General features: G+C 47.7%; 3 protein-coding genes across 6 annotated transcripts; 2 read left to right on the top strand and 1 right to left on the bottom strand.

Annotated features, from left to right (window-relative positions):
- Nucleotides 1-786: 786 nt before the first annotated feature.
- Nucleotides 787-1705, top strand: CCDC89 (coiled-coil domain containing 89). Its single transcript, XM_074157068.1, is given in 2 exon segments — nt 787-1641; nt 1643-1705. Coding segments are annotated over 2 exon segments (918 nt in total).
- Nucleotides 1706-4443: 2738 nt separating this feature from the next.
- Nucleotides 4444-6126, top strand: CREBZF (CREB/ATF bZIP transcription factor). The gene is made up of 2 exons (XM_074145233.1): nt 4444-5375; nt 6049-6126. The coding sequence occupies exons 1-2, from the start codon at nt 4444-4446 to the stop codon at nt 6095-6097; spliced, it is 981 nt and encodes a 326-aa protein (XP_074001334.1). The 3' UTR covers nt 6098-6126.
- Nucleotides 6127-11691: 5565 nt separating this feature from the next.
- LOC141462987 (transmembrane protein 126A-like) lies at nt 11692-22682 on the bottom strand. Of its 4 annotated transcripts, none has more exons than XM_074145206.1 (6): nt 22490-22654; nt 22129-22268; nt 18313-18437; nt 14085-14278; nt 12966-13080; nt 11692-12492 (listed from the first exon to the last, which is right to left on the bottom strand). In XM_074145206.1, the coding sequence occupies exons 3-6, from the start codon at nt 18426-18428 to the stop codon at nt 12288-12290; spliced, it is 630 nt and encodes a 209-aa protein (XP_074001307.1). In that variant the 5' UTR covers nt 18429-18437; nt 22129-22268; nt 22490-22654; the 3' UTR covers nt 11692-12287. The 4 variants fall into 4 exon arrangements, with proteins under 4 accessions (XP_074001307.1, XP_074001315.1, XP_074001323.1 ...); XM_074145214.1 differs by having other exon boundaries at nt 11697-12492; nt 22524-22649; XM_074145222.1 differs by lacking the exon at nt 22490-22654 and adding an exon at nt 22668-22682 and having other exon boundaries at nt 12225-12492.
- Between the last annotated feature and the right edge of the window lie 291 nt (nt 22683-22973).

Raw genomic sequence — 22973 nt, 5'->3', positions numbered from 1 at the left:
ATATTTCTTTAATTTCTACACGAGGAACCAGACTTCTGAAATTACATGCCTAATTTACTGCCTAAAATGCCTGATTTGCCTTACTGCAAATCAGTGTCAAAACTCAAATGACCAACCATTCCTCCAGGCACAAAGCCTTTGTATCACAGGGCATTCAGTAATTATTAGCATTGTATAGATCTTTTATTTTATTAAGAAATCGCTAAGCGGGGGATAAGGCTATTCAGTTATTTTTAATGAGCAGTATACTATTAAAATCTTAAAAATCAATTAAAAGTTTGATGTAACCCTCCATGTTTTACTTGCATTTATAATACCAGATCTGTAGAGGAAAAATAAAGGCAGAGGAAAAGGATTGCTTAAGTAATTATTTACAGCTTTATCACTTACAAGCTTTTTACCTAAATATAATGGTACTTCTTGTAGCTACAACAACAGCGCTTTGAGAAGGAATAATTAGCAAAGCTAGTAATCAGCAAATGAATAAGCTTGCATAAGTACTAAGCCTACATTCTTTGCTTCTGCATCATGGAGCCTGGCATCCCTCTCCTGGGTGCGCCTGGCTGAAGCAGGGGGAAGCGGGTGAGGAGGGCTGCAGGCCACCGTTGGTTTCGGGAGGTCCTGTCCCCCCCCACCAGTTTCTCTGCCCTTCCAGAGACAGTCCAGCAGCTCATGGCAGTGGCACTGGCCACGCAGCCACTGGGTACTATTTAATTATGCTGAATGTCATTAGAAGAAGCGGTCGCTGTAAAATTTTGTCTCATCTTTATGTCAGACAGGGGCTCCATGGCTCAGGACGAGAGAGAGGCAGGGATGGCCAACTCCACGAGTGATCCAGAGGTAGGCAAAGACACAGAAGATGTGACAAAAGGCCTGGAGGAACTCTGCGAGAGCCCCGGAGAGGAAAAGAGTGAGAAGGCTCTGCTGCATTCGCGCCTAGAACAGCAGCACCACCTTATCTGTATACTGAAGAAAAAAGCAGACGATGTGCGCAAACGCTGCAGAGACCTGGAGCAGCTCAACATGGAGCTGGAGAAACTGAGGACAGAGGATGCTGTGAAAATGAAAACCCAGACCCAACGGATTCAGCAACTGGAGGAGCGCTTCAAGGATCTGGCCAACAACCATGAAAAAATGATCCAGTTCAAGAACGAACACAGGAAACGGCACATGCAGCTGCTGGAGGAGAACAAGCGCCTGCAGCAGGAGAACAAAGTGCTCTTCAGCCAGAATGTGAAGGAGAAGGAAGCTGAAGTGCTCCAGCTCATTGTCCAGGCCAGAAAGCTCTCACAGCAGTTAGACTCCTTGCAGGAGAAATGTGCTTCCCAGAGTCGCAGGGCCCAGGAGCGAGAAAAGGAGCTGCTGGAAGCTCAGAGCCAGCAAGCAAGTGCCTACACCTGGGAAGTCGATTCACTGAAAAACCAGCTGCAACGCCTGCAGGAGAAGCACCAACAAACTGTGGCACAGCTGGAGCAGGCAGAGAGTCAGCAGCGGGCTCAGGGCAGCCAGCTGCAGGCCAAGCTGCAGAGAGCAAACAAGGAGAAAGAGCGACTACTGAGCCTGGCCACGGAGCGGGGCAAAGCTCTGCAAGACAAGCAACGGGAAATGGAGCAGCTGGGGAAGAAGCTGGAGACTGCCAAGAAAGCCAGGCAGAGAGCAGCAAAGCGGCTCGCGAAAGAGGCGGCGGCAGCGGACAACGATCTGAAGGTCCAAGAGCTCCAACGACAGCTTGAAAGCAGCAAGCAGGCATACGACCAACTCTTGCTGCAGTTCAACGCTTACAGAAAGCACAGTATGGATTTACTGACTAAAGAAAAAGCGTTGAATGTCAAACTCCGTCATTTTAGTATGTAACGGCCGCTTTCTCCTCTCTTCTGGTCTCAGCAGGTGCCTCTACTGTAACGCACCACTGTGTTCTTTTCCTTTCCATAAGAGCATCTTCTGATTTCTCTGTAAAGTACTTACCGCCTTAAATCCTCCTCAAAGGACTGTTCTCTAGCCTTTTTTTTTTGTTACGCTGTTACCTAAGCAAGAGCTCTACATCTTAAATCTGAACGGGGACTGTTGAACTAGTGTCAAACATGTGACATGAAAGATTAGGGTGGAAAACATAAAATATGAACTTATTTGGTCCGAACCTGTGCTGTATCATAGATTTTAATTTTTTACAGTTAAAAGCACGTTATTTTCTAAGATGGACCAAAGCTCCAACCCTTAGCCTTTTGCATTTGATTCTCCTTTGGAGTTCAGCAGAGGCTGAGCATGGAAGAGGTTACACTGCAGCTCCAAGAAAAAAATCCCACCTTGTAACGTCACTGTCATAAACAGTCACGATTCAGCAGCTGAACAGGTCAGAACAGTAATGATATTATGACACGACACCTGATGCCCAAGCAAATTATTGTGTATAGCTGTCTAGTAGCGTTGTGAATTTCCATGGTTGTTTTTAGTTTTATTTAATGTCATAGCATTATTTATATCCCTGTTCAGCTCAAAATATATTGACAGGTCTTTGGGTGATTTCAACGGTCTTTGAAACAGGCTGAGGTTCTAGATGTTCTGCCCGTTTAAGTGTTTTCTGTTTATTGGGTGTTTTCTGTAGAGAAAATAGCAGGGATACACAAAATGCAAGGATGTATGTCTGGCAGCTTTTGACAAAAAATCTTTCCCTTTCCTGTCAGCACTCCCTCCTGCCTCTCGCCCAGCCACGGAGGAGGTGTTTGGCTGCTGAGTTTCAGCTCCTGCTCTTAAACTCTCCAACAAAAAAACCCACGATGGGCCAAATGGTATCCCCGACTTGAGCTGTAGGCAGCTGCCTCCAGAGCTCCCCAGGTTCTTTCCTGGTGTCTGTGTGTGTGTATACGTACCTTGTGCGTGTGTATACATACCTTGGGGTAACTGAATGGGTAGTGGTTTGGGTAGCTCTTGGTCCTGAACATCTACGAAGCAGCAGCATTGCATCAAACCTGGCATCCATTGAGCCACGTGTTCAGAAGTGTACAGAAATGGCCAGAAGATCCTCCAGCTCGTGACCAATTCATCTCAAGGACTTGCTGAACCAGATGTGGCTTCTAAGTAAGTAGTAGCTCTCAATAGACTTGTCTTCTGAACTTCTCCAGACTCTCCTCAAACAAAGCCAGGTGAGAAGTACTGCCCCACTACCTGCTGGACAAAGAACCAGACTTTCTTTTCATCCTGGCTCCTACAGGTGTCATTCCACACCACTTTTATGGACCACATCCTCCCACATTTCAGCCATCTTTTCCCCCTGACATGCCCACCTCGCATGCACATTTAATTAATCTAAACGCAGGCGTCTGCAGTGTAAACACCAACTGACCCAGGCTACAAACTAGGCCTGGGGTCTGAGAGGAAGGCACAGGGTAGGACTTTAGTTGGCCGCTCTGTTCTACTTAGTCGATATGCAGCAAGGAGTGCCTGTTTCCCTCCAGTGACTGCAAGAGCACCTGAAAATAGGTACCATATAGTCTAAATCTGGGCAGGGGACACCCACTCGCTGTGTGACAGAACAGCCCCACACACGCCCTGCCCAGCCTCTGCCGTGGTCTGGCAGGAAAGCCCCCAAAACACCACCTTCCCCGGGGCCATTCCCCTTCCTTTGGCCGAGTCTGTGGGTGAGACCTCCCTCACACATACACCCGGCACACACCCTCCACCACCCACCCCCCCATCTCACACATACACCCTCCCTCCCTCACACACATCCCTTCACTCACATCCCACACACACACCTCACACACCCCCAAACAACCCTCGCACACACACCCCTTCAACTTTCACACACACCCCTCACCCACCCACCAATCCTCACACATACAGGACCTTCCCTTCACCCTCAAACAACCCTCACACACACAGACACTCTCAAACAGCCCTCACACACACACCCCCCTCGCCCCCCCCCAATCCAACCCTTACACAAACAGACCTCCTTCACACGCCCCCTCAAGCCTCACACATACAGACAGGCAGCCCCCTCAAATAACCCACACATCCTCCGCCAACCAAACAACCCTCACACGCACATACACCCTCAAAAGCCCCCAGAGACTCCTCGCTCCCCCCCCCCCAAACCAACCCTCACACAAACACACCTCCCTCACACACCCCCTCAACCCTCCCACATACGGACCCCCCCTCAAACACACCTCACACCCTCCCCCCCACCAAACACCCCTCACGCACACCCCCCCTACCTCCCCCAAACACCCCTCACGCACACCTCCCCTACCTCCCCCAAACACCCCTCACCCCCCTCAGGGCCGCCGCTTTCCCGCGCGCGGGCGCAGTGGCGCGGCGCCCCCTCCCCTCCGCGCGCCGCTTCCCGACAGCCCCCGCGGCGGCCGCGCCGGGCCGCAGCCTCCCGCCGCTCGCCTCAGGCGCCCGCCCGCCCCGCCGGGCCCCTCGCCCGCCGCCGCCGCCATGCGCCACAGCCTCACCCAGCTGCTGGCCGCCTCCTCCGGCGGAGCGAGCCCCTCGGGCGCCGTCTGGCCGCTCGCCGGCGCGGGGCAGGCCCCGAGAGGGCGGGATGGCGGCGGGGAAGGGGATCCGGGGCCCGCGCGGCCCAAACAACAGCAGCCGCCGCGGCGGGAGGCGGGCGCCTTGGAGCCGCGGCGGCAGGAGAAGGAAGCGGAGGCGCCCGGTGGCCCGCTGGAGGTGTGGGAGCAAGAGGACTGGTTCCCGGGGCTGGAGCTGGGAGACCTGCTGGAGGCTGCCCGGCCGGACTGGGACCTGGACGCGGAGCTGAGCGGCTGCTTCTGTGGGGAACCGGAGCCGCTTCCCCCGCCGGGTCCGGGCCAGAGGCCGGCGGCGGCCGGGCGGAGGAGCGGCGGGGCTGGCAGCCGGCTGAAGGCGGCGGCGGCGGCGCGGCTGAACCGGCTGAAGAAGAAGCAGTACGTGCTGGGGCTGGAGAGCCGCCTCCAGGGCCTGGCTGCCGAGAACCGGCAGCTGCGGGACCGCAACCGCGGCCTGAGCCGCCGCCTGCGAGAGCTGGAGCGGGAGAGCAGCTACCTGCGGGCCGTGCTGGCTAACCAGAGCGCTCTCGGGCAGCTCCTCAGCCGCTTAGCCGGGATCCGCGCCGGCGGGCTGCAGCTCAGCACCAGCCTCTTCAGGGACACGGGCACCCCCCGCCGCCATCACCACCACCACCATCTCCATCCCGCCGGGGAGAGCAGCGACCACGACTACGCCCTGCCCAGCTCCCGGCCTCCCAGCCTGGAGGAGGCGGCGGTGGTGAGGGAGACGGAGGAGGAGTGGGCGGCCCCCGGCGGGATCTGCCTCCACGTGGACCGGGATCAGGTGTCGGTGGAGTTCTGCTCCATCTGTGCTCGGCGAGCAGCGGCCTCCTTCAAAATGTAGGGTCAAGTACCTGCTGCAAGTACTCGTGGGGTTCTCGCCCCTAAGGGGCCTCGCGTCGTGGCGGAGGAAGCAGGCGATGGTGCGGAGGAAAAGAATAAATACAGTGGTGATGGGGTGGTATTGGGGGAGATGCAGAGGAGGGGAACCTGGCACCTAAGTGGCCAGGGTAACAAAAAAATATATGTCTTTTGAACGGCACGTTGGGAGCCAGATGGTGGCCTTGCTTAAAGGTCGTGTAAATCTGGCGTGTGGACGGTAGTGGTCTGAGCCCGTTTGGCGTGAGAGTTGTGCAAAGCTGTGTACAGCAGTGCAGTAGTTATCGTGCAAACTGACACGCGCGTATACACGCAGAGGTGCCGCCAGAGCCCGTTCGCAGCACGTTTCGCAGGGTGAAAAGATCATGCCGACCTGATGCGTGAAGGTGTGCTCGGTTCCGCTTCGCAGTTACCAGTAACGATAACACTGACTACCCGGTCTTGAGTCAGATAATGTCTAGCCTGCTTATCCTGAGGAGCCGAAAATGCTTGCTTAGAAAACCAAACCAAAAACTTCATTAAGACATCGTCACTGGACAGACTTAAGAAAATAGTAATGATCGGCAAAAGAAAGCATGCATATAAAATTGTACTGCATCTCAGTTATACATTACTATTAAAACCTCTCTGACAGTTTCTCTTTTAGGTGCTTGCCCTGCCAGGCTCCGTTGTGTAGGGGTTAAAGAACAGTCGTTTTCCACCTCGCAACCTGGTAAGGATCAATATATTCCCATAATGCGGTATCAGACAGCTTGCTTTGCTTATGCCAGTCTCTTGTAATGACTGGTTCAGGAAATGATTTCTCTGGTCCTTGGCCTACTCTGCCAAAATGTTTCTAGCTCTGGATGATAACTAATAGTGAAAATTACAGTCACATCATTCTAATTAGCTGTTTTCCCCTTTTCCTTTTTTAAATGAATATGCACATAGTAGCCAATACATGAGCTATGTTTTGAATTAAAAAAATAAATGCTTGTGCAATTTGAAATAGGAATTTTCTATTAAATTAAATATCTGATGAGCTGAAAAGGGAAGATGTGCTAATGAGGGGGTTGTGACATTTACAGCCTTTTATCACAGGGGACAGACAAAAGTGTAAGTAAATTGCTTTTTAAATTGAAAAAAAATTAATGGCCTGTTGGTTTAAAATACTGTCTAGTGTTAGGGATGCACGGTACCTTTAAAAAGGCCTTCTCTAGCTCACTCTAATTCCTGATGTGGAGTTTTCCCCGATTAAACAGAACCTTTACACTGGATATATCTGTACAGTGGAATCCTAATGCAGAGGAGTCACTTTTTGCATGGATCTCTAACGAGAATTGTGGTTTGAAGAATGCAGTGCATCGAAGTAACTCGTTACTTTAGCTTCCCATAAGTAATCTCTGTGCCTGCGCACACTGAAATTCCTGTGTTACTTCAAAGTAGCTTTAAATTTTAAAGGTATTGCATGTGTATGCATGTGCCTAATTTTACTGTAGAGTTCTTAATTAGCCTCTTACAGTATCCAGAAATCTATAACTTTATATAATAATTAAGCACAGTTTGGAGATGGGCAAATATGTACCTTGAGGCTAATGATTTGAAAAGTGCTCCATAATTAACTGAGATAGGAGAAAAAATAGTTTGACAAACAGTAGCGTGTGTTTTCTTGTACTAGTCAGTGTTTCTCCCTATCACAAAAGACGAGTGGGTTGTTTTTTTCAGTTGTATTACAATGTTTAGGTTGCTTATATGTATGTCAGTTGGGGGAAGAAGGATTGTGAAAATGATAATATGTAAAGTGAGGTTTCACAAAGAATAGATTTTCCTAGAACGGTTTCATTGATTAACTTCTTTAAAAAAATAAAAGTTTCTCTTTAGTGTTTCTGAAGTCTTGTTGCTTAAAGCCTTAAATTTTGTGTTTAAGGCTAAGTAGAAGGTGAAAGCATTTTCTGCCAGCAATTTGCTTTATCCGTGCTAGACCCTGTCAAGTGTTGATCAGTATAAAAGGAGTTTTGTTTCTTCTTTGTGAAACATCACTGTGTGATAAAGTATATGTGTATTTAGCATCCTTGTTTTTCTTTATGCTAAAGTGGATTCAGCTGTGTTGGGGCAGAAGAGACGGGACCAGCTGCTGGCCACATTTCCTGCTTTATTTTAAAAGGTAGTATAAGAAATGAGAATAAAGAGGTAACAGGGCTTTTGCTGTCTTTGGTTAAAAATCAAAAAAAAACCCAACCATAAAACCAAAAGGTTGAATGCTGGGATCATTTTACTGTCATCCGAGATGTTTTTTTTTAAAAGACAATGTCCTATCAAACAGGTTTTAACTCCGCTGTCTGCAGAATTCCATCTGTTCAGGGTATACTGCCAGCACAAAAGAGACTTAGTGGGATCCGTTACCTTACACCTCTGTGGTGCCATCAACAGGACTGGTCAGAGTTTCAGTCTTTAAACGGTGTAACCCCGCTGTAGCTGCTGGCTTGCACCGGGGCCACAGGACGCAGAGTTCACCGTCCGGGCCTGGACTGACTGATATGCAAAACAGAAATAATTGAGTTAGGCTCGACCTAGGCTCCATCTGCCTAGCTCAGACTTCACGAACGTGCTTCGTTTTGAAGTTTTAACGTGCTTGATGAAAAGAGAAACACTAATGTAGCAAGTATGGGATGTTACAATGGCATTTTTACTTCAGTGTAGAAGTGGGGTGTTTTTAAGTTAACTTAAATATGCATTCTTTCTTTTTGCATCACCGCTAAATGGTAGAGGTCAGGGACGTAGTTCTGGTCTCTGTTGTGAACCTGCACATCGCTCTAGTCATGAAATTACCTGTGAGCTGTGTCTGAGAGTAGCTGACATGCAAAATGATGTATACCGGTACAAGAACGAGGTCAAGTCCCAAGAGAGTAAGTGGCTGCAGGCATTTCTAGTGCCTACTGAATCATATTTAAACCAAATAGAGGGGAGGAAGTTATTTGAAATTCTAACGGACTGTACTATCTGTATGGTGTATTCTTAATGTAGCTTTTTTGAAGTGGAAGCCTTGAAATGACATAACTTAATACTTGAAAATATATTGTAAATGTTTCTTTGTAATTATGTGCCATCCAGATAAGAATACAATTACCATAATAAAATCAGACCTGTTGATCTTTCAGTTTACGGGCTCAAATGTTTTTTCATCTTTTTCTTCTTGCTTTAATTGGGTGGTTCATGACACAAAATGGGAAGATGGGGGAGAATGCTGTTGTTGCTCTCGGTGTGGGTCATCTGTTGGAAAACAAGATGAAATGGATCAGGGTATGCAGGAGAAAGGTTCTCACTTGTCTGTCTTTCAAGTTAAGTTTGTGGTGAGGACAACACGAAGGCGTTATTCCTTGAACCGAAGATAGGGTTGTACTTCTGAGAATCACCCCTCCCTGTATTTTACAGTTGTTTTTCTTTCTTAATATTTTATTAATGTGGATGTGTTTGATGAATAAACCATGGAGGAGCAGAATACTTACATAAACGCTTCTGTGGTCTATTGGCATCTTCCTCCTTTCTGTCCCATTTTTAGGTTCGGAAGTTTCGATGACTTGTTAATAACGTGCTGTTAAACCATAATCTTTCATCAAATTGTTATTTCTAAACACCGGAGTGAGCGTGACAAAAGGTTTGAGGGTGCTGAAAGGACAGGACACTTAACGCTCCAGAGCGATCCACGCGCTGTACTCTCTGATTTCTGTTAATCTTAAATGCTTTTATCTGTAGAGAGCAGTTAAATAGTGTGCTGGCTTTCTAGTGAAAGTAGTCTGCAGCTTGATAAAAAACAACATTTCATAAAAAATACCGCTTAAAAATTTAAAAGCATACTCGTGTCCTCTGCTGTTTTGGCCTCCAGTTGTAGAAAATACCCTGTTCAGCGCTGAAATTTGTGATTGTTAAACTGTACATACCCGGTGCTGTCAGTGTTAAACTTTGTGGTGACGCTGCCTTCATTTTTCTAATATTTCTCCACCCCCCAGCCACTTGAAGACTATTTCAGACTTAAATAAGAAACAATTTCACGCTCGGTTCTCTGTTAGTCCTTTACAGTTTGATTCGGGTGCTGTGACTCTTAGTGGCATTTAAATTAACTTCTCCCTCTTTCTTCTGAAGAGCTTGGCAGCATCCGAGAGGAAAAAAAATCAGTGTTTCTGCAATCTCTGGCTGCCTGGAGAGATGATAGTAACGTAAATGCAGGGAACCACGTTCCAAAACCTGGCATCTCTTCGTACTTCCAGATTATCAGATTTCTCCGGCTACTTATCAAACCTGTAATTGTTTTTTCCTGTGAAAAACAGGCCTTTTGTAAATTTACCGATGTTTAAAAAATACTTAGGTTTACTAGAACTTGTAGTTCAAGAGGTTTTCTGCTAGAAGGAACAACACCCTCCACGGGGTTGTGTTTGCTGTTTGTTAGGCTGTAAGTGTCTGAAGGATATATTAGTCGTGGGGGTTGTCCAAATGGGCTCTGTGTTTGAAGAACACCCTGTGTAAAATTGCACATTGACTGTAGCCGATTCTACAGTCTTTCACGCAAATTAAGTGAGATATGGAGATTAGGAGAAATAATTCTGCCTTTGCTCGTTAGCAGGAGGATGTGAGGAGCTGGACTAGGGCAGGTACTGGGGAGATGAGGGTGTGGAAACTTGGTGAGTATCACCATCAAAAAATAGTACGTATAGAAGATAAAATTAGTGGTTTTTTTTTTTTTGTATTTCTGTTGATTCTTACCTACAGCCAGCCTCTCTGTGTTCTTTTGGCAGTAGTTCAGACTTGGGGTAGTCAAAAGTCCCTCCCTGTAGGGTGTATATCGGACACACGCATTCTTCTAGGAAGGCCAGAAAAGCTGTTGCTGGGGTAGACGGGCTGCGACCGGCTTGTTTCTACAAGAAAGGATACAACTAAACTGTGCGCTGACTCGGGTCTTCAACCAGGGAGGCAGAGCTTGCGAGGAGTTTGTTATGGTTGGTGGGAGGCCAAGAACTGGTAAAAGCTCATCCTTTGACTTCCTGAGAGGTGTAGGGGGTACGTTGTACCCCCCGTGCCCAACGGAGACGGGAAGGAGCGTTCCCAGAGGACGCTCCTTCACACTAGAACTTACCGACAGCATCCTGGTGTCCTGCTGAATTCTGAAGCAGCTTTAGTCTTTAACTTCCTTTTAAGAACTTTTTTCCCCCCTTAGTTGTTTAAGGAGAAGTACCCAGTGTACAACTGAAAAGCTTCCTTTTTTATAACCACACCACCCTTCCGGCCCAAGGAGCGTACAGCCCACCTGGGACACGACTGACGCCAAACACTTAAAATACAGATTTGCAATTTATGCATCCATCAGTTATGCTGGAAACAAGTATTTGGCTTTTCATTAAGTTTTAAAACACTGAGGAATGTGACTTTTTTTTCCCTGTTACATACAATCGTCACCTTTCACCCTAAGAAAATAATATCTAAAAAAAAGGAGGTTTGTCTACGTCAGATCGTTAAATGTCAGAGCGTGCATTTTGATTGCTCCCAGAACAATTATCACTTGATACCAAAATGAAAATAGGTCATGGAATGGAAGGTGGTTTTTGAATTTCACACTTTTTAAAAAGCACTGGGATCTGTTTACAACATCTTAACTATATCTTGTTAAACACTTGCAATAATCACCAAGCCATTAATTTTCAATCTTAAAGATTCTTCGGCCTTCCCTGGACAAATCAGGCCACTACTTTGGGTTATACAGAAATAGAGTGCATGATTTTCCTGCTGTAAGGACAAATTTGTTAGGAAAAAAATAAACATGATGAACCTCTTAATACAATTTTCAGCAGTGTTAAAGCATAAATTTTGAACCAATTCAATTAGAGGTCTGAATGCTGAATTCTTAATTCTCATTAATAAGCGTTCCCAGTACGCTTACTGTAAGTATCCAGAGATAGCAGGATTTTACCGAAGTGTACGTGACGGCTGTGACCAGTGATCGTACGGGCTTTACAATTTACACCATACGTCACATTGAGATGATTGCTTCTGTAGAAAAAGTCCTGCTTTAGTTCTCAAACTGCAGAATACGCTAAAGGTACCTCGTGCAGTAGGAAAATGAGCAATTTCTATTGCTCTAGAACGTACAGTCGCCGAGGTGGAGACAAGCCTGACTCATACATTAATTATTCTGGACCACTAATCTTAAAACTAGAGGTAGCTGAGATATCACAGCAACGGCACCGGCCATTCGAGGCTTCCCGCCACAGTTCCTCACTTCACGAAAAGGCTAATTTCAAGGCAAACTGGTTACAAGGACAAAATTTATTCTGACTAGGCTTTTTTTTTTTTTATATGCTGGGAAGTCCGACACGAGCGTCACTCCCGATTGCTCTACAGCGTATAGCGGGACCCTTGAAACAGCCGAGAGGGGGTAACCTTGTGACAAGGTCTGTGCTACAGCAGAATGGAGGAAAGTTCAGGCAGAAAAATACTCAGATTTTAAGGAATCTCTAGAAAAACCTTGCACCGACCCTCCTCTCCCCCCTTTTTTTTAAGTTACTGTGGTTTGCGTCATGAATAAAAAAACCCTTTTTCAATAATACTCATTTATACAGCTGCTAAATGATGTAGCATCACTTTAGAGCCAAACACTAAGCAGGCAATAGGGGGTTTTTCCCCCCATTTCCAAAGAAAAATGCCTGTCCTTACAAAGCTGTTACTCAGGCGTATTCCCTAAGCTGGACATAATGAAAAATTTAACTTGCATTTAAGTTCAGAACTGAGAAGAATGCCAGCGCAGAGCCTTAACTTTGTTTTTCTATTAAAAAATACAGCAGGGAACAACTTCTTTCTTTGTTTATTCTGGTTATTTATCCAAGGCAATTGAAAAGTTGCTTAACTTCAGTCTTGTAGCTCTTCAGGATCCCCCCTAGTGTTCATCCGCTGCAGGACTTTGACATATATTCCGTGATGTTTAGTGGCAAGATATAATCCAGTCAGAAGCTGTATAAGTACACCCAAACTCATCTTTCTAAAGACAGGCTGAGCAGTTGTGAGCCAGAAGCGTAATAGATTTTCTTTCCCTGGCAGGGGAGACGAGGAATACCTAAACAACACAAACAGTGGTAGAAACTTACTTTTTTTTCCATCCCATTTAAGTGCCAAGATTTAACATTAAAGTCATTAAAAATATTTAGGTAGCTATTCATTCTCTCCTTCCTCTCCTAAGTTAAATTCAACTGGTGGTACTGAGCTCTCTGAATAAATGCTATAAACCATCCTGACGTCTCAGCAGCCACAATTTCACATACCCAGGCACATCGTGGGCAGCTTAGAAGGTTCCAGCTCAAGACAAGCGCTTTACAGTTACCAATTTGCAGATCTTGTTTTACTTTGCAGGCTTGGTGCAGCTATTACTAACTTTGTCTTGGAATTAGTGACCTTAATGTAAATCCCCTCCCATGTACGAAAAGCCTACAAGATAGGTGTGCATAGACTAAAAATACACAGAATTTAAAATGAAAACTGAAGACCTGACCAACAAATACATTTGACTCGTTGCAGGTTAATAAGACGTACCTTGCCGCCAGGCTTGCGTTCACAGGGAGAGCCAGGAAAACTGGATACAAGCCACCCAGAACAGCTCCTACCAATCCTCCTCTGACCACGGCACAGACCTCACAGTTCAGCTCACCTGCGCGACAAACAAAACGTCTCACTGTTCACGCTCACATCGCTCCAGCGCATCCATTGACAGGCAGCGTGCATGGAAACAGGCGCTCGGCAGCAACAGCCGAGTGTGCAGGTATGTTAGAAGTTTTGAAAGGAGGACACTTCCTTTTGCAAAAAGAATCACTCCCATTCTGGCCCATGAAGAATTTATCGCTCTAAAGTTGACCTTCTAATGAAATCATACATAACGGGGGAAACTTCTGCTTTGTTGCAGTCACTTTTACATGACTTCGAGTGAAATATGCTAAAAATCAGTGATGCGTAACAAAGTTTTTTATAAACATATATAAATACAGGGAGGACATGGACCTGTTGGAACGGGTCCAGTGGAGGGCCACAAAAACGATCAGAGGGCTGGAGCACCTCTGCTGTGAGGACAGGCTGAGAGAGTTGGGGTTGTTCAGCCTGAAGAAGAGAAGGCTCCAGGGAGACCTTATAATGGCCTTCCAGTACCTGAAGGGGCTACAGGAGAGATGGGGAGGAACTCTTTATCAGGGAATGGAGTGATAGAATGAGGCAGAATGGTTTTAAACTGAAAGACGGTAGTTTTAGATGAGATATTAGGAAGAAATTCTTCCCAGTGAGGGTGGTGAGGCACTGGAACAGGTTGCCTAGAGAAGTTGTGGATGCCCCATCTCTGGAGGTGTTCAAGACCAGGCTGGATGGGGCTTTGAGCAACCTGGTCTAGTGGGAGGTGTCCCTGCCCATGGCAGGGGGGTTGGAACTCGATGATCTTTAAGGTCCCTTCCAACTCAAACCGTTCTGTGATTTTATGTATCTCCTTTCCCACTCAACTTCAAGAGCTCACTGCCACCCAAGGCATTAAGTGACCTGTTTTTCAAACCCTGCTTTACAAACTGAGTTTTTTCAAGACCACTGTTCTGCAGAGGAAAAGCTCCTCTAGTGTTACAGCGTGTACAGCAAGAAAAGCACTTTTGAAAACAAGGAATAATGAGGTTTTTTTACCTGAGAATAAAGGCTCACGCACAAAAACTTCATAAACTGCTGCTGTTGAAAGAAACGGAATCACAGCCATTGGCAAAGCAGTGATCAAGGAAGCCTTTCTGACATGTAGGATGTTCCTGAAGAAGTTATTTGCTGCTAAGCCGCATATGCTTGAATTTGCTGCAAGGAAGTATGATCCATGATTACAAAGGTTCCTGTGAAAGAAGGAAAGTCGCTTCAGATATTCAGAACTGTAAAAAAAAAGCTTGGTTTACTCAGTGCTACAATTCTGAGTATCCTACAGTAAGAGGTGAGAGAGGCAAGTCTCTCGCCGGTGCAAAATGGAGAGTATGTATTTTCAAAAACAACCAGTACAGCGTCCTTCACTATATGCCTGTGTTTACACACACCTCAAGAATGAAGCAATAAAAAGGCCGAGAAGACTTTTCAACATTTTTTTTTTTATTATTATGGCTAATGGAAACGCGAAATTTGCTCTCTTAATCACAAATTACCAATTTGCAGGCAATTGTTTCACTTTGCAGGCTTGGTGCAGCTCTTACTAACTTTGCCTTGTAATTAGATGACCTTAACATAAATCCCCTTCCATATACTAAGAGCCTACAAGACTGTTCAGTGGATAAGGAACTGGCTGGATGGTCGCACCCAGAGGGTGGTACTCAATGGCTTGAAGTCCAGATGGAGAACAGCGACAAGTGGTGTCCCTCAAGGGGCCGTGCTGGGACCGGTACTGTTTAACATGACATAGAGGGATTGAGAGCACCATCAGGAAGTTTGCAGATGACACCAAGCTGTGTGGTGCTGTCGATACACCAGAGGGATGGGATGTCATTCAGAGGGACCTGGACAGGCTGGAGAGGTGGGCCCAGATGAACCTCATGAGGTTCAACAAAAGCAAGTGCAGGATTCTGCACCTGGGAAGAAACAATCCTCAGTATAAATACAGACTGGGGGATGAGGTATTAGAAAGCAGCCCTGAGGAAAGGGACTTGGGGGTGCTGATGGACGAGAAGCTGGACATGAGCAGGCAGTGTGCTCTCGCAGCCCAGAAGGCCAATCACATCCTGGGCTGCATCAAAAGAAGTGTTGCCAGCAGATCCAGAGAGGTGATTCTGCCACTTTGCTCTGGTGAGACCTCACCTGGAGTACTGTGTGCAGGTCTGGAGCCCTCAATATAGAAAGGACGTGGACCTGATGGAGCGGGTCCAGAGGAGGGCCACCAAAATGATCAGGGGGTTGGAGCACCTCTGCTATGAGGACAGGCTGAGGGAGCTGGGGTTGTTCAGCCTGGAGAAAAGGAGGCTCCGGGGAGACCTCATAGCGGCCTTCCAGTACCTGAGGGGGGCCTACAGGAAGGCTGGGGAGGGTCTGTTTACAAAGGCCTGCAGTGACAGGACGAGGGGCAATGGTTTTAAGCTGGAGAAGGGGAGATTTAGATTGGATATTAGGAAAAAATTCTTTACCATGAGGGTGGTGGAACACTGGAACAGGTTGCCCAGGGAGGTGGTTGAGGCCCCTTCCCTTGAGCTATTCAAGGTGAAGCTCGACGAGGCCCTGGGCAACCTGGTCTAGTTGGGGGTGTCCCTGCTGACTGCGGGGAGGTCAGACTAGATGACCTTTGGAGGTCCCTTCCGGCCTGGACCAATCTATGAATCTATGAATTAAAGGTCCTACCTTGCTAGGAGGTTACGCTAAAGTTGACATACCGGTTTACAGAACTGGAGCTTCTATTTTTTCCTTGATAACAGTGGATTCTGTTAAGTACCATGTTTTTAACATAGGGTTTAGAGCAGCTGCTCCTGTTGCAATCTGTAACACCGTGAAGGCAGAACAGAAGAAAGTCTGGTCGGAGATAGCCAGCATTTAATATCTTGACAAACAGCTTCCACTCCAGTACACTCCATCTCGGCAGGGAAGGCAAGAGAGGGGAGGGGAAAGCGTGCCAATTTCACAAGCCTGAGGAGCAGTTTGTGATTTATTTCCTTTGACTCCCAGAAGGAAGTTCTGCCTTATCTTTAACATTATACCTGGCACAGACAGTTGATGAGTGGAGATGACAACTCTTTGCTTTAGGTTTCCACAAATCTAAAATTCCTGAAGTGACAACTATTGCCAGGCAAAGCAATTAACTGGGAGGCACTCCGATTCTGAGGCTGTGCCAATGTTATTATGTTAAAAGTGTATTTTTAAAATGCGCCATAAGTTGGATTTACTGCTAAAGCCCCAAAGAAAATAAAATGCTTAACTGGTCACAAAATTTATGCTAGGCCAAATGGCATATTTATTTGCTAAATTATCAAATGTGACAATCTCTAAACCATTTAGCAATTAAAATTCATGATTTTTTTTAAAATCCGCCTATTTAGAACTCTTCCACATTTTAATGCTTAGAGTAACATTAAGCACTGACAAACCATACATAAAAGGCTCCAGAGATGTAGGTGCCAATTCTGCAAAACCTAAACCATTAGAAACATCTGACATCAATGACACCAACTACTTCTCATTTTGAATAGGAAAATACTTTCATTCTTGGTACATATCAGATTTTCCAACATGAAAACAAGCTACTAACAATTCAATTATAATTCTCTCTTGCCCTTATTTAGGAGCCATGTTTCTTTTGGGGAGGGTTTAAAAAGAAAGGGGCCCATTTGCTTTTCAAATCACCATTCTCCCGATCCTGGATGCCATTCACAGAACGTCCCCAGAGCACAGACCCTGCAAAACAGCCATGTCATTCTGTCGGTATGTTTAAAACCACAGGTGGTGAAATGCCTGTGTGCATATACGTACGGGTAGAGGATCGAAATTAAAAGTTAACAGTGTATTTGAGAATCCAAACCAAGCCCGTTAATGTATCTAGGACCAGCAGAATCTACTCACTGCTGTACGGAACTGCTGCACCACATAAAAGGAAGGAAAGGGAGAATGGATGGGCTGGGTTTTGATTTTTGTTGGGTTTTTTCTTGCAGGGGGAAGATTTGTTGGGTTTGGAAGGGAGGGTTGTTTGGGGTTTGTTTGTTTTGTTTTTATACTAGCTCCCTAGTGTTAAAAACAAGAACTTTGGTGAGCCGGAACTCTCTCAATCTGACTGTAGGATGCTTCCTCTTCCCTTCCAGCCATTGGTGACCTCTCTCCTGGATATACAAACTTCGGACAGTCCTGCCAGGAGCGTTTCCAATAAAGGCTCACACCCCGGCAGCTATTTCTTTCCAAGATCCAGCAGTCCCCAGATACCACAGTTTGTATCAAGATGTTACCACCTCACCACTGAGGAATCTGCCTCCCCCTTTGCTCCCCAGCTCTTCTGGAGAAGGGGAAATGTCCTAAGTTGAATGTGAGCACAGCAGATCCTACACAAAACTGCACCACTGACTGCAATGGGAGGGATAAAGCCTTGAAGTTGTTCTTTCTCACCTGTGTGGGGAGGCCCCGTGTTACTACTGGCAGTTTTTTAAGCCAGCGATTAAGTCTCATTACAAAAATAAAAATAAAAAATAAAAGAAGTTTCCGGTTACTCTTATTTATACAGGATTCATCCAAGATAATACACACACGCAAACATATCCTTACAGAACCAGTTCAGCTTCAGTAAGGTTTTGCGGTTAAATGCAGCATCACAAAACACAAAAAAGTTGTTTGTGAGGCTCAGAAGGCATTTAGCTGTTTTTTTGTGCTGCACAGAACCCTGCTGATGAGCCTGCAGGACTCCAGCTGACTTGTCCACCACCACCTGGATACCTCAAGTCTCACCTTCCTGAAATGCAGAAACCAGCAGGTTGGTGCTCACTCAGTTCTGGCCCCAGGCCAGGCCAGCCCTGCTGGACACAAGATGACTCCTGCAGAACCACAGGCATCTGCCTTGTTTCCACCAATCTGCCTTATCGCCAACATTTCAGTTTCCTAGAAGATTTATTATTCTCTAGCACAGGACTGCACGAACGCTCAGAGCCAGGCAGGGCTAATCAGCCATCCCAGAACCTTAAGCATCAGGGAGCCCGTGCCAGGAACCAGCTGAGCAGCACCAGAGAGAACAGCGAACTAACCACATTTTAAAAAACACAAAACAAGTCTTCTCTTCTAGACAGTAATAAGCATTTTCACAATTGAATAATTTTTGCAACTGCAAGGAAGATTTACAACACGAGAGTAAGGGAAAAGAAAAGCCTCCAAAAGACTTGAAATATTTGATGCACTTATCTTCATTTATTTTACCAGCACTTACTGATCTGCTTTAGGAAGCTCACTGAATATCTTTTGTATGACTTCCATCCGCTTAAATCTTTCCAAATATAGTCTGTGCTGCACAGAATCTAGTTCAAGAAACTCTCTTCCTGTCATCTTGAAGTCCTGCATCATAAGGAACAAACAAACAAATGTCATCAAAGTTACACAGCCCCAGTATGTATCAAATAAACTTTTAGACTTTTTGGGCACTATGCAATCGCAAATGCAGTTCCTATTTTCAGAACTTCAGTCTTCACTGCTAAAGCTGTCCCTCATGAATCCCAGACCCTGGAGGCAAGGGGGAAGGTCTGGAGAGAGGACGATTTTCCCTCAGTAGAGGACGACTGGGTTAGAGACCACTTGGCCAAACTGGACATCCGTAAGTCCATGGGCCCTTATGGGATGCACCCGCGAGTGCTGAGAGAACCGGCAGATGTTATTGCTGGGCCACTCTCCATCATCTTTGAAAGGTCATGGAGAACAGGAGAGGTGCCTGAGGACTGGAGGAAGGCAAATATCGCTACAATCTTCAAAAAGGGCAAGAAGGAGGACCCAGGGAACTACAGGCCAATTGGTCTCACCTCTGTCCCTGGGAAAGTAATGGAGCGACTCGTTCTGGGTGTCATCTCCAAACACGTTGAAGAACAGGAAGTTCTTGGGAGTGGTCAACATGGATTTACCAAGGGTAAATCATACTTGACCAATCTGATAGCCTTCTATGATGGTATAACTGGATGTCTGGATGAGGGGAGAGCAGGAGATGTCATCTACCTTGATTTCAGCAAGGCTTTTGACACTGTCTCCCATAACATCCTCATTAGAAAATTAAGGAAGTGTGGGCTAGATGAGGGGGCAGTGAGGTGGACTGAGAGCTGGCTGTGTGACAGAACTCAGAGGGTTGTGATTAATGGAGCAGGGTCGAGTTGGAGGCCTGTAACCAGCAGTGTCCCCCAGGGGTCAATACTCAGTCCAGTCTTGTTCAACATATTCATCAATGACCTGGATGAGGGGACAGAGTGTATCCTCAGCAAGTTTGTTGATGATACCAAACTGGGAGGGGTGGCTGACACTCCAGAGGGCTGTGCTGCCATCCAGCATGACCTGGACAGGCTGGAGAGCTGGGCAGAGAAGAACCTAATGAGGTTCAACATGGGCAAGTGTAGGGTCCTGCACCTGGGGAGAAGAACCCCAGGCACCAATATAGGTTAGGGGTAGACCTGCTGGAAAGCACTACTGAGGAGAAGGATCTGGGGATAGTAAACTATCCATGAGCCAGCAATGTGCCCTTGTCGCCTTGTCCCCTATCCTGGGCTGCGTAGGGGATTGTGGCCAGTAGGTCGAGGGAGGTCATTCTCCCCCTCTACTCTGCACTGGTGAGGCCACAACTGGAATACTGTATCCAGTTCTGGGCTCCCCAGTTCAAGAGAGACAGGAAACTACTGGAGAGAGTCCAGCACAGGGCAACTAAGATGATTAAGGGATTGGAGCATCTCCCTTATGAGGAAAGGCTGAGAGAGCTGGGACTCTTTAGCCTGGAGAAGAGAAGGCTGAGGGGAGACCTTATCTATGTTTACAAGTACCTAAAGGGTGGGCTGAAGGATGATGGAGCCGGACTCTTTTCAGTGGTTCCCAGTGACAGGACGAGGGGCAACGGGCACAAGCTGGAACATAGGAAGTTCCATTTAAATATGAGGAAAAACTTCTTTCCGGTGAGGGTGACAGAGCCCTGGAACAGGCTGCCCAGGGAAGTTGTGGAGTCCCCTTCTCTGGAGATCTCCAAGACCCGTCTGGATGCAGTCCTGAGTAATGTGCTCTAGGCAATCCTGCTTCAGCAGGGGAGTTGGACTAGATGATCTCTAGAGATCCCTTCCAATTCTGACAATTCCATGATTCCGTGATTTTTCATTGCAGATTTTCAGAGGGCACAATCCAGCTACAGAAGTCTATGATATTTATGACTACACAAACCGTACTGAACTGCTTGCTTTAGTGATGTTCCAGTGGTGGTCTGACAATTGCTCCAAGCCAACTTAAGTCCTTGCTCTGATGAAAACTGATGGCCTCACCCTCCAGATGCTCCTGCCCCATAACCTCTAGCCCCGGGGCCATACAGCGGCTTCAATCAGGAAACACACAGATAAAAACTGCTCTGAGGAACAATGGAATGTGTACTTGTTTTTTCCAGCTGGATCTAACACAATGATCCCTAATGCCAGCAGCACAGAGGAAGACACTAACAGGCCAATGGATTTTGGCTGTACTCCACATTTAAATTGACTTCAGACACTGGAACAGGTTGCCCAGAGAACTTGTGGATGCCCCATCCCTGGAAGCGTCCAAGACCAGGCTGGATGGGGCTTTGAGCAACCTCCTCTAGTGGGAGGTGTCCCTGCCCATGGCAGGGGAGTTGGAACTTGATCTTTGAGGTCCTTTCCAGCTCTAACCATTCTATGACTTAACTGTCAAACCGGTACGGATAAAAACCCAAATAAATCCATAGTTTGTAAAGATTTAAAGAAATCACAAAGATACCTACTCTGCTTTTATATTCCACACCTAAGGAAGCTTTTTATTGGTACTCTTAGCCAGAGACATGTATCAAGTCAGAATGCACACAGTTGTTTGTGGTAAAGTTTTGGTAGCGGGGGGGGGTACAGAGGTGGCTTCTGTAAGAAGACACCAGAAGCTGTCCCCATGTCTGACAGAGTGAATGCCAGCTGGCTCCAAGATGGATCCACTATTGCTCAAAACTGAGCCCATCAGTGACGGTGGTAGCACCTCTGGGATAACATAGTTAAGAAAGTAGAAAAACACTGCACAACAACAGCCAAGAAAGAGGAGTAAGAATATGTGAAAGCAACAATTCTGCAGACACCCAGGTCAATGAAGAAGGAGGGGAGAAGGTGCTCCAGGTGCTGGAGCAGAGATTCCCCTGCAGCCTGTGGTGAAGACCATGGTGAGGCAGGCTGTCCCCCTGCAGCCCACGGAGGTCCACGGTAGAGCAGAGATCCACCGGCAGCCTGTGGAGGACGCCACGCTGGAGCAAGTGGATGCCCCAAAGGAGTCTGTGACCCTGTGGAGAGTCTGCACTGGAGCAGGCTCCTGGCAGGACCTGTGGCCCTGTGCCTACGCTGGAGCAGGTTTGCTGGCAGGACTTGTGACCCTACGGGAGATCCCCACTGGAGCAATCTGTTCCTGAAGGACTGCACCCCACAGAGGGGACCCATGCTGGAGCAGTTTGTGAAGAACTGCAGCCTGTGGGAAGGACCCACATTGGAGAAGTTTGTGGAGAACTGTCTCCTGTTGGAGGGATGCCACGCTGGAGCAAGGGAAGAGTGTGAGGAGATCTACTCCCCCTGAGGAGGAAGCAGCAGCATCCCCCTGAACTGCTTGCGAGGAGGAGGTGGAGAAATGAGGAGTGAAGTTAAGCCCAGGAAGAAGGACAGGGTGGGGGGAAGGTGTTTTTAGATTTATTATTATTTCTCATTACCGTATTCTGTTTAATTGGCAATTAATTAATGTCCTCAAGTCAAGTCTGTTTTGTCTGTAATGGCGGACAAATGGAGAGATCACTGGCGAGTGATCTCTCCCTGACCTTATTAAGACCCATGTGCTTTTCATGGTATCTTCTCCCCTTGTCCTGTTGACAGAGAGGGCACGAGAAAGCAGCTTGGTGGGCACCTGGCAGCTAGCTGAGGTCAACCCACCACAACACCTTCCTATTAGACCTGCTTATTTAGTGATTCAAAGGCTTTTCCTAGATGTTTCTCCCCAGAGGAAAGTTTCCCAGGCTTACTTTGCGAGCCATGCTTACCTTAAGTTTCTTTCACAATGTGGAGCCTGTGTCCCACAGCCCGACTGTGGGATGGCGCTCTCCGAGCTGGGCAGATGCAGGAGAAGCAGGAGGGCCTCACCCGGGATCGGCGGGGCCGGTGCCAGCCTTGAGGCCTGTTCCTGCGGTAAACCACAGACATTACCTCAGGAAGCTGTCAGTACCCATGACACCGCCCTCCCTGTCCCCTGTAAGGCAGCTGGAGGTCCCCAAGCCCCCCGGGCCCCGCTCAGGGCAGAATCCCTCACAGGGTGAGGCTGCGGATCACACGTTCCCCAGGCTTTAAACTCCACCGAATGCCGTTAGCGACCGTTACCAACCGCCGCCCCGGCACCGCACTCACCCTCACAACCTTCCCGCCGGGGCCGGGCTCCCACCTGGGTGACCTTGAGCTGTCCCCGCCGCCGCCACCGACTCGTCCCCCAACGCCCTCACCGAGCCGCTCCCGCCGAGAAGGCCCCACCACCTACAACATGGCTCCTCCCACCTCACGCCCCTTCTTCTGGGCGCCGCCATCTTACCTCCTCACGTGACCCAGGGCTTCAAGAGGACACCTGTGATTGGGCGTTTCCCTGCCGGCTCAGCATGGCGGCTTCCGATTGGCTGCCAGCCGGGCAGGCGGGCGGGCGGGGGGTCGGCGCCCGGCCCGGTGCTCGTTGCTAGGGGCGGCGGATGGCGGCGGCGGCGGCGGCTCCTCCATGGAGACGGGGCTGAGCGGGGATCCTGCAGCCGGCGGCCGGGACGCGGGGACTCCCCCGAGGAGCCTTCGATGGGGGGAGGCCCAGTCCTCGGGGTAACCCGCTGACCCACCCTCCCCTCGCCCAGGC

Source organism: Numenius arquata, chromosome 1 (assembly GCF_964106895.1).
Source record: "Numenius arquata chromosome 1, bNumArq3.hap1.1, whole genome shotgun sequence".
NCBI classification, from domain to species: Eukaryota; Metazoa; Chordata; class Aves; order Charadriiformes; family Scolopacidae; genus Numenius; species Numenius arquata.
Note: the sequence above shows the minus strand (reverse complement) of the source record. Positions and strands in the feature narration are given on the sequence as shown.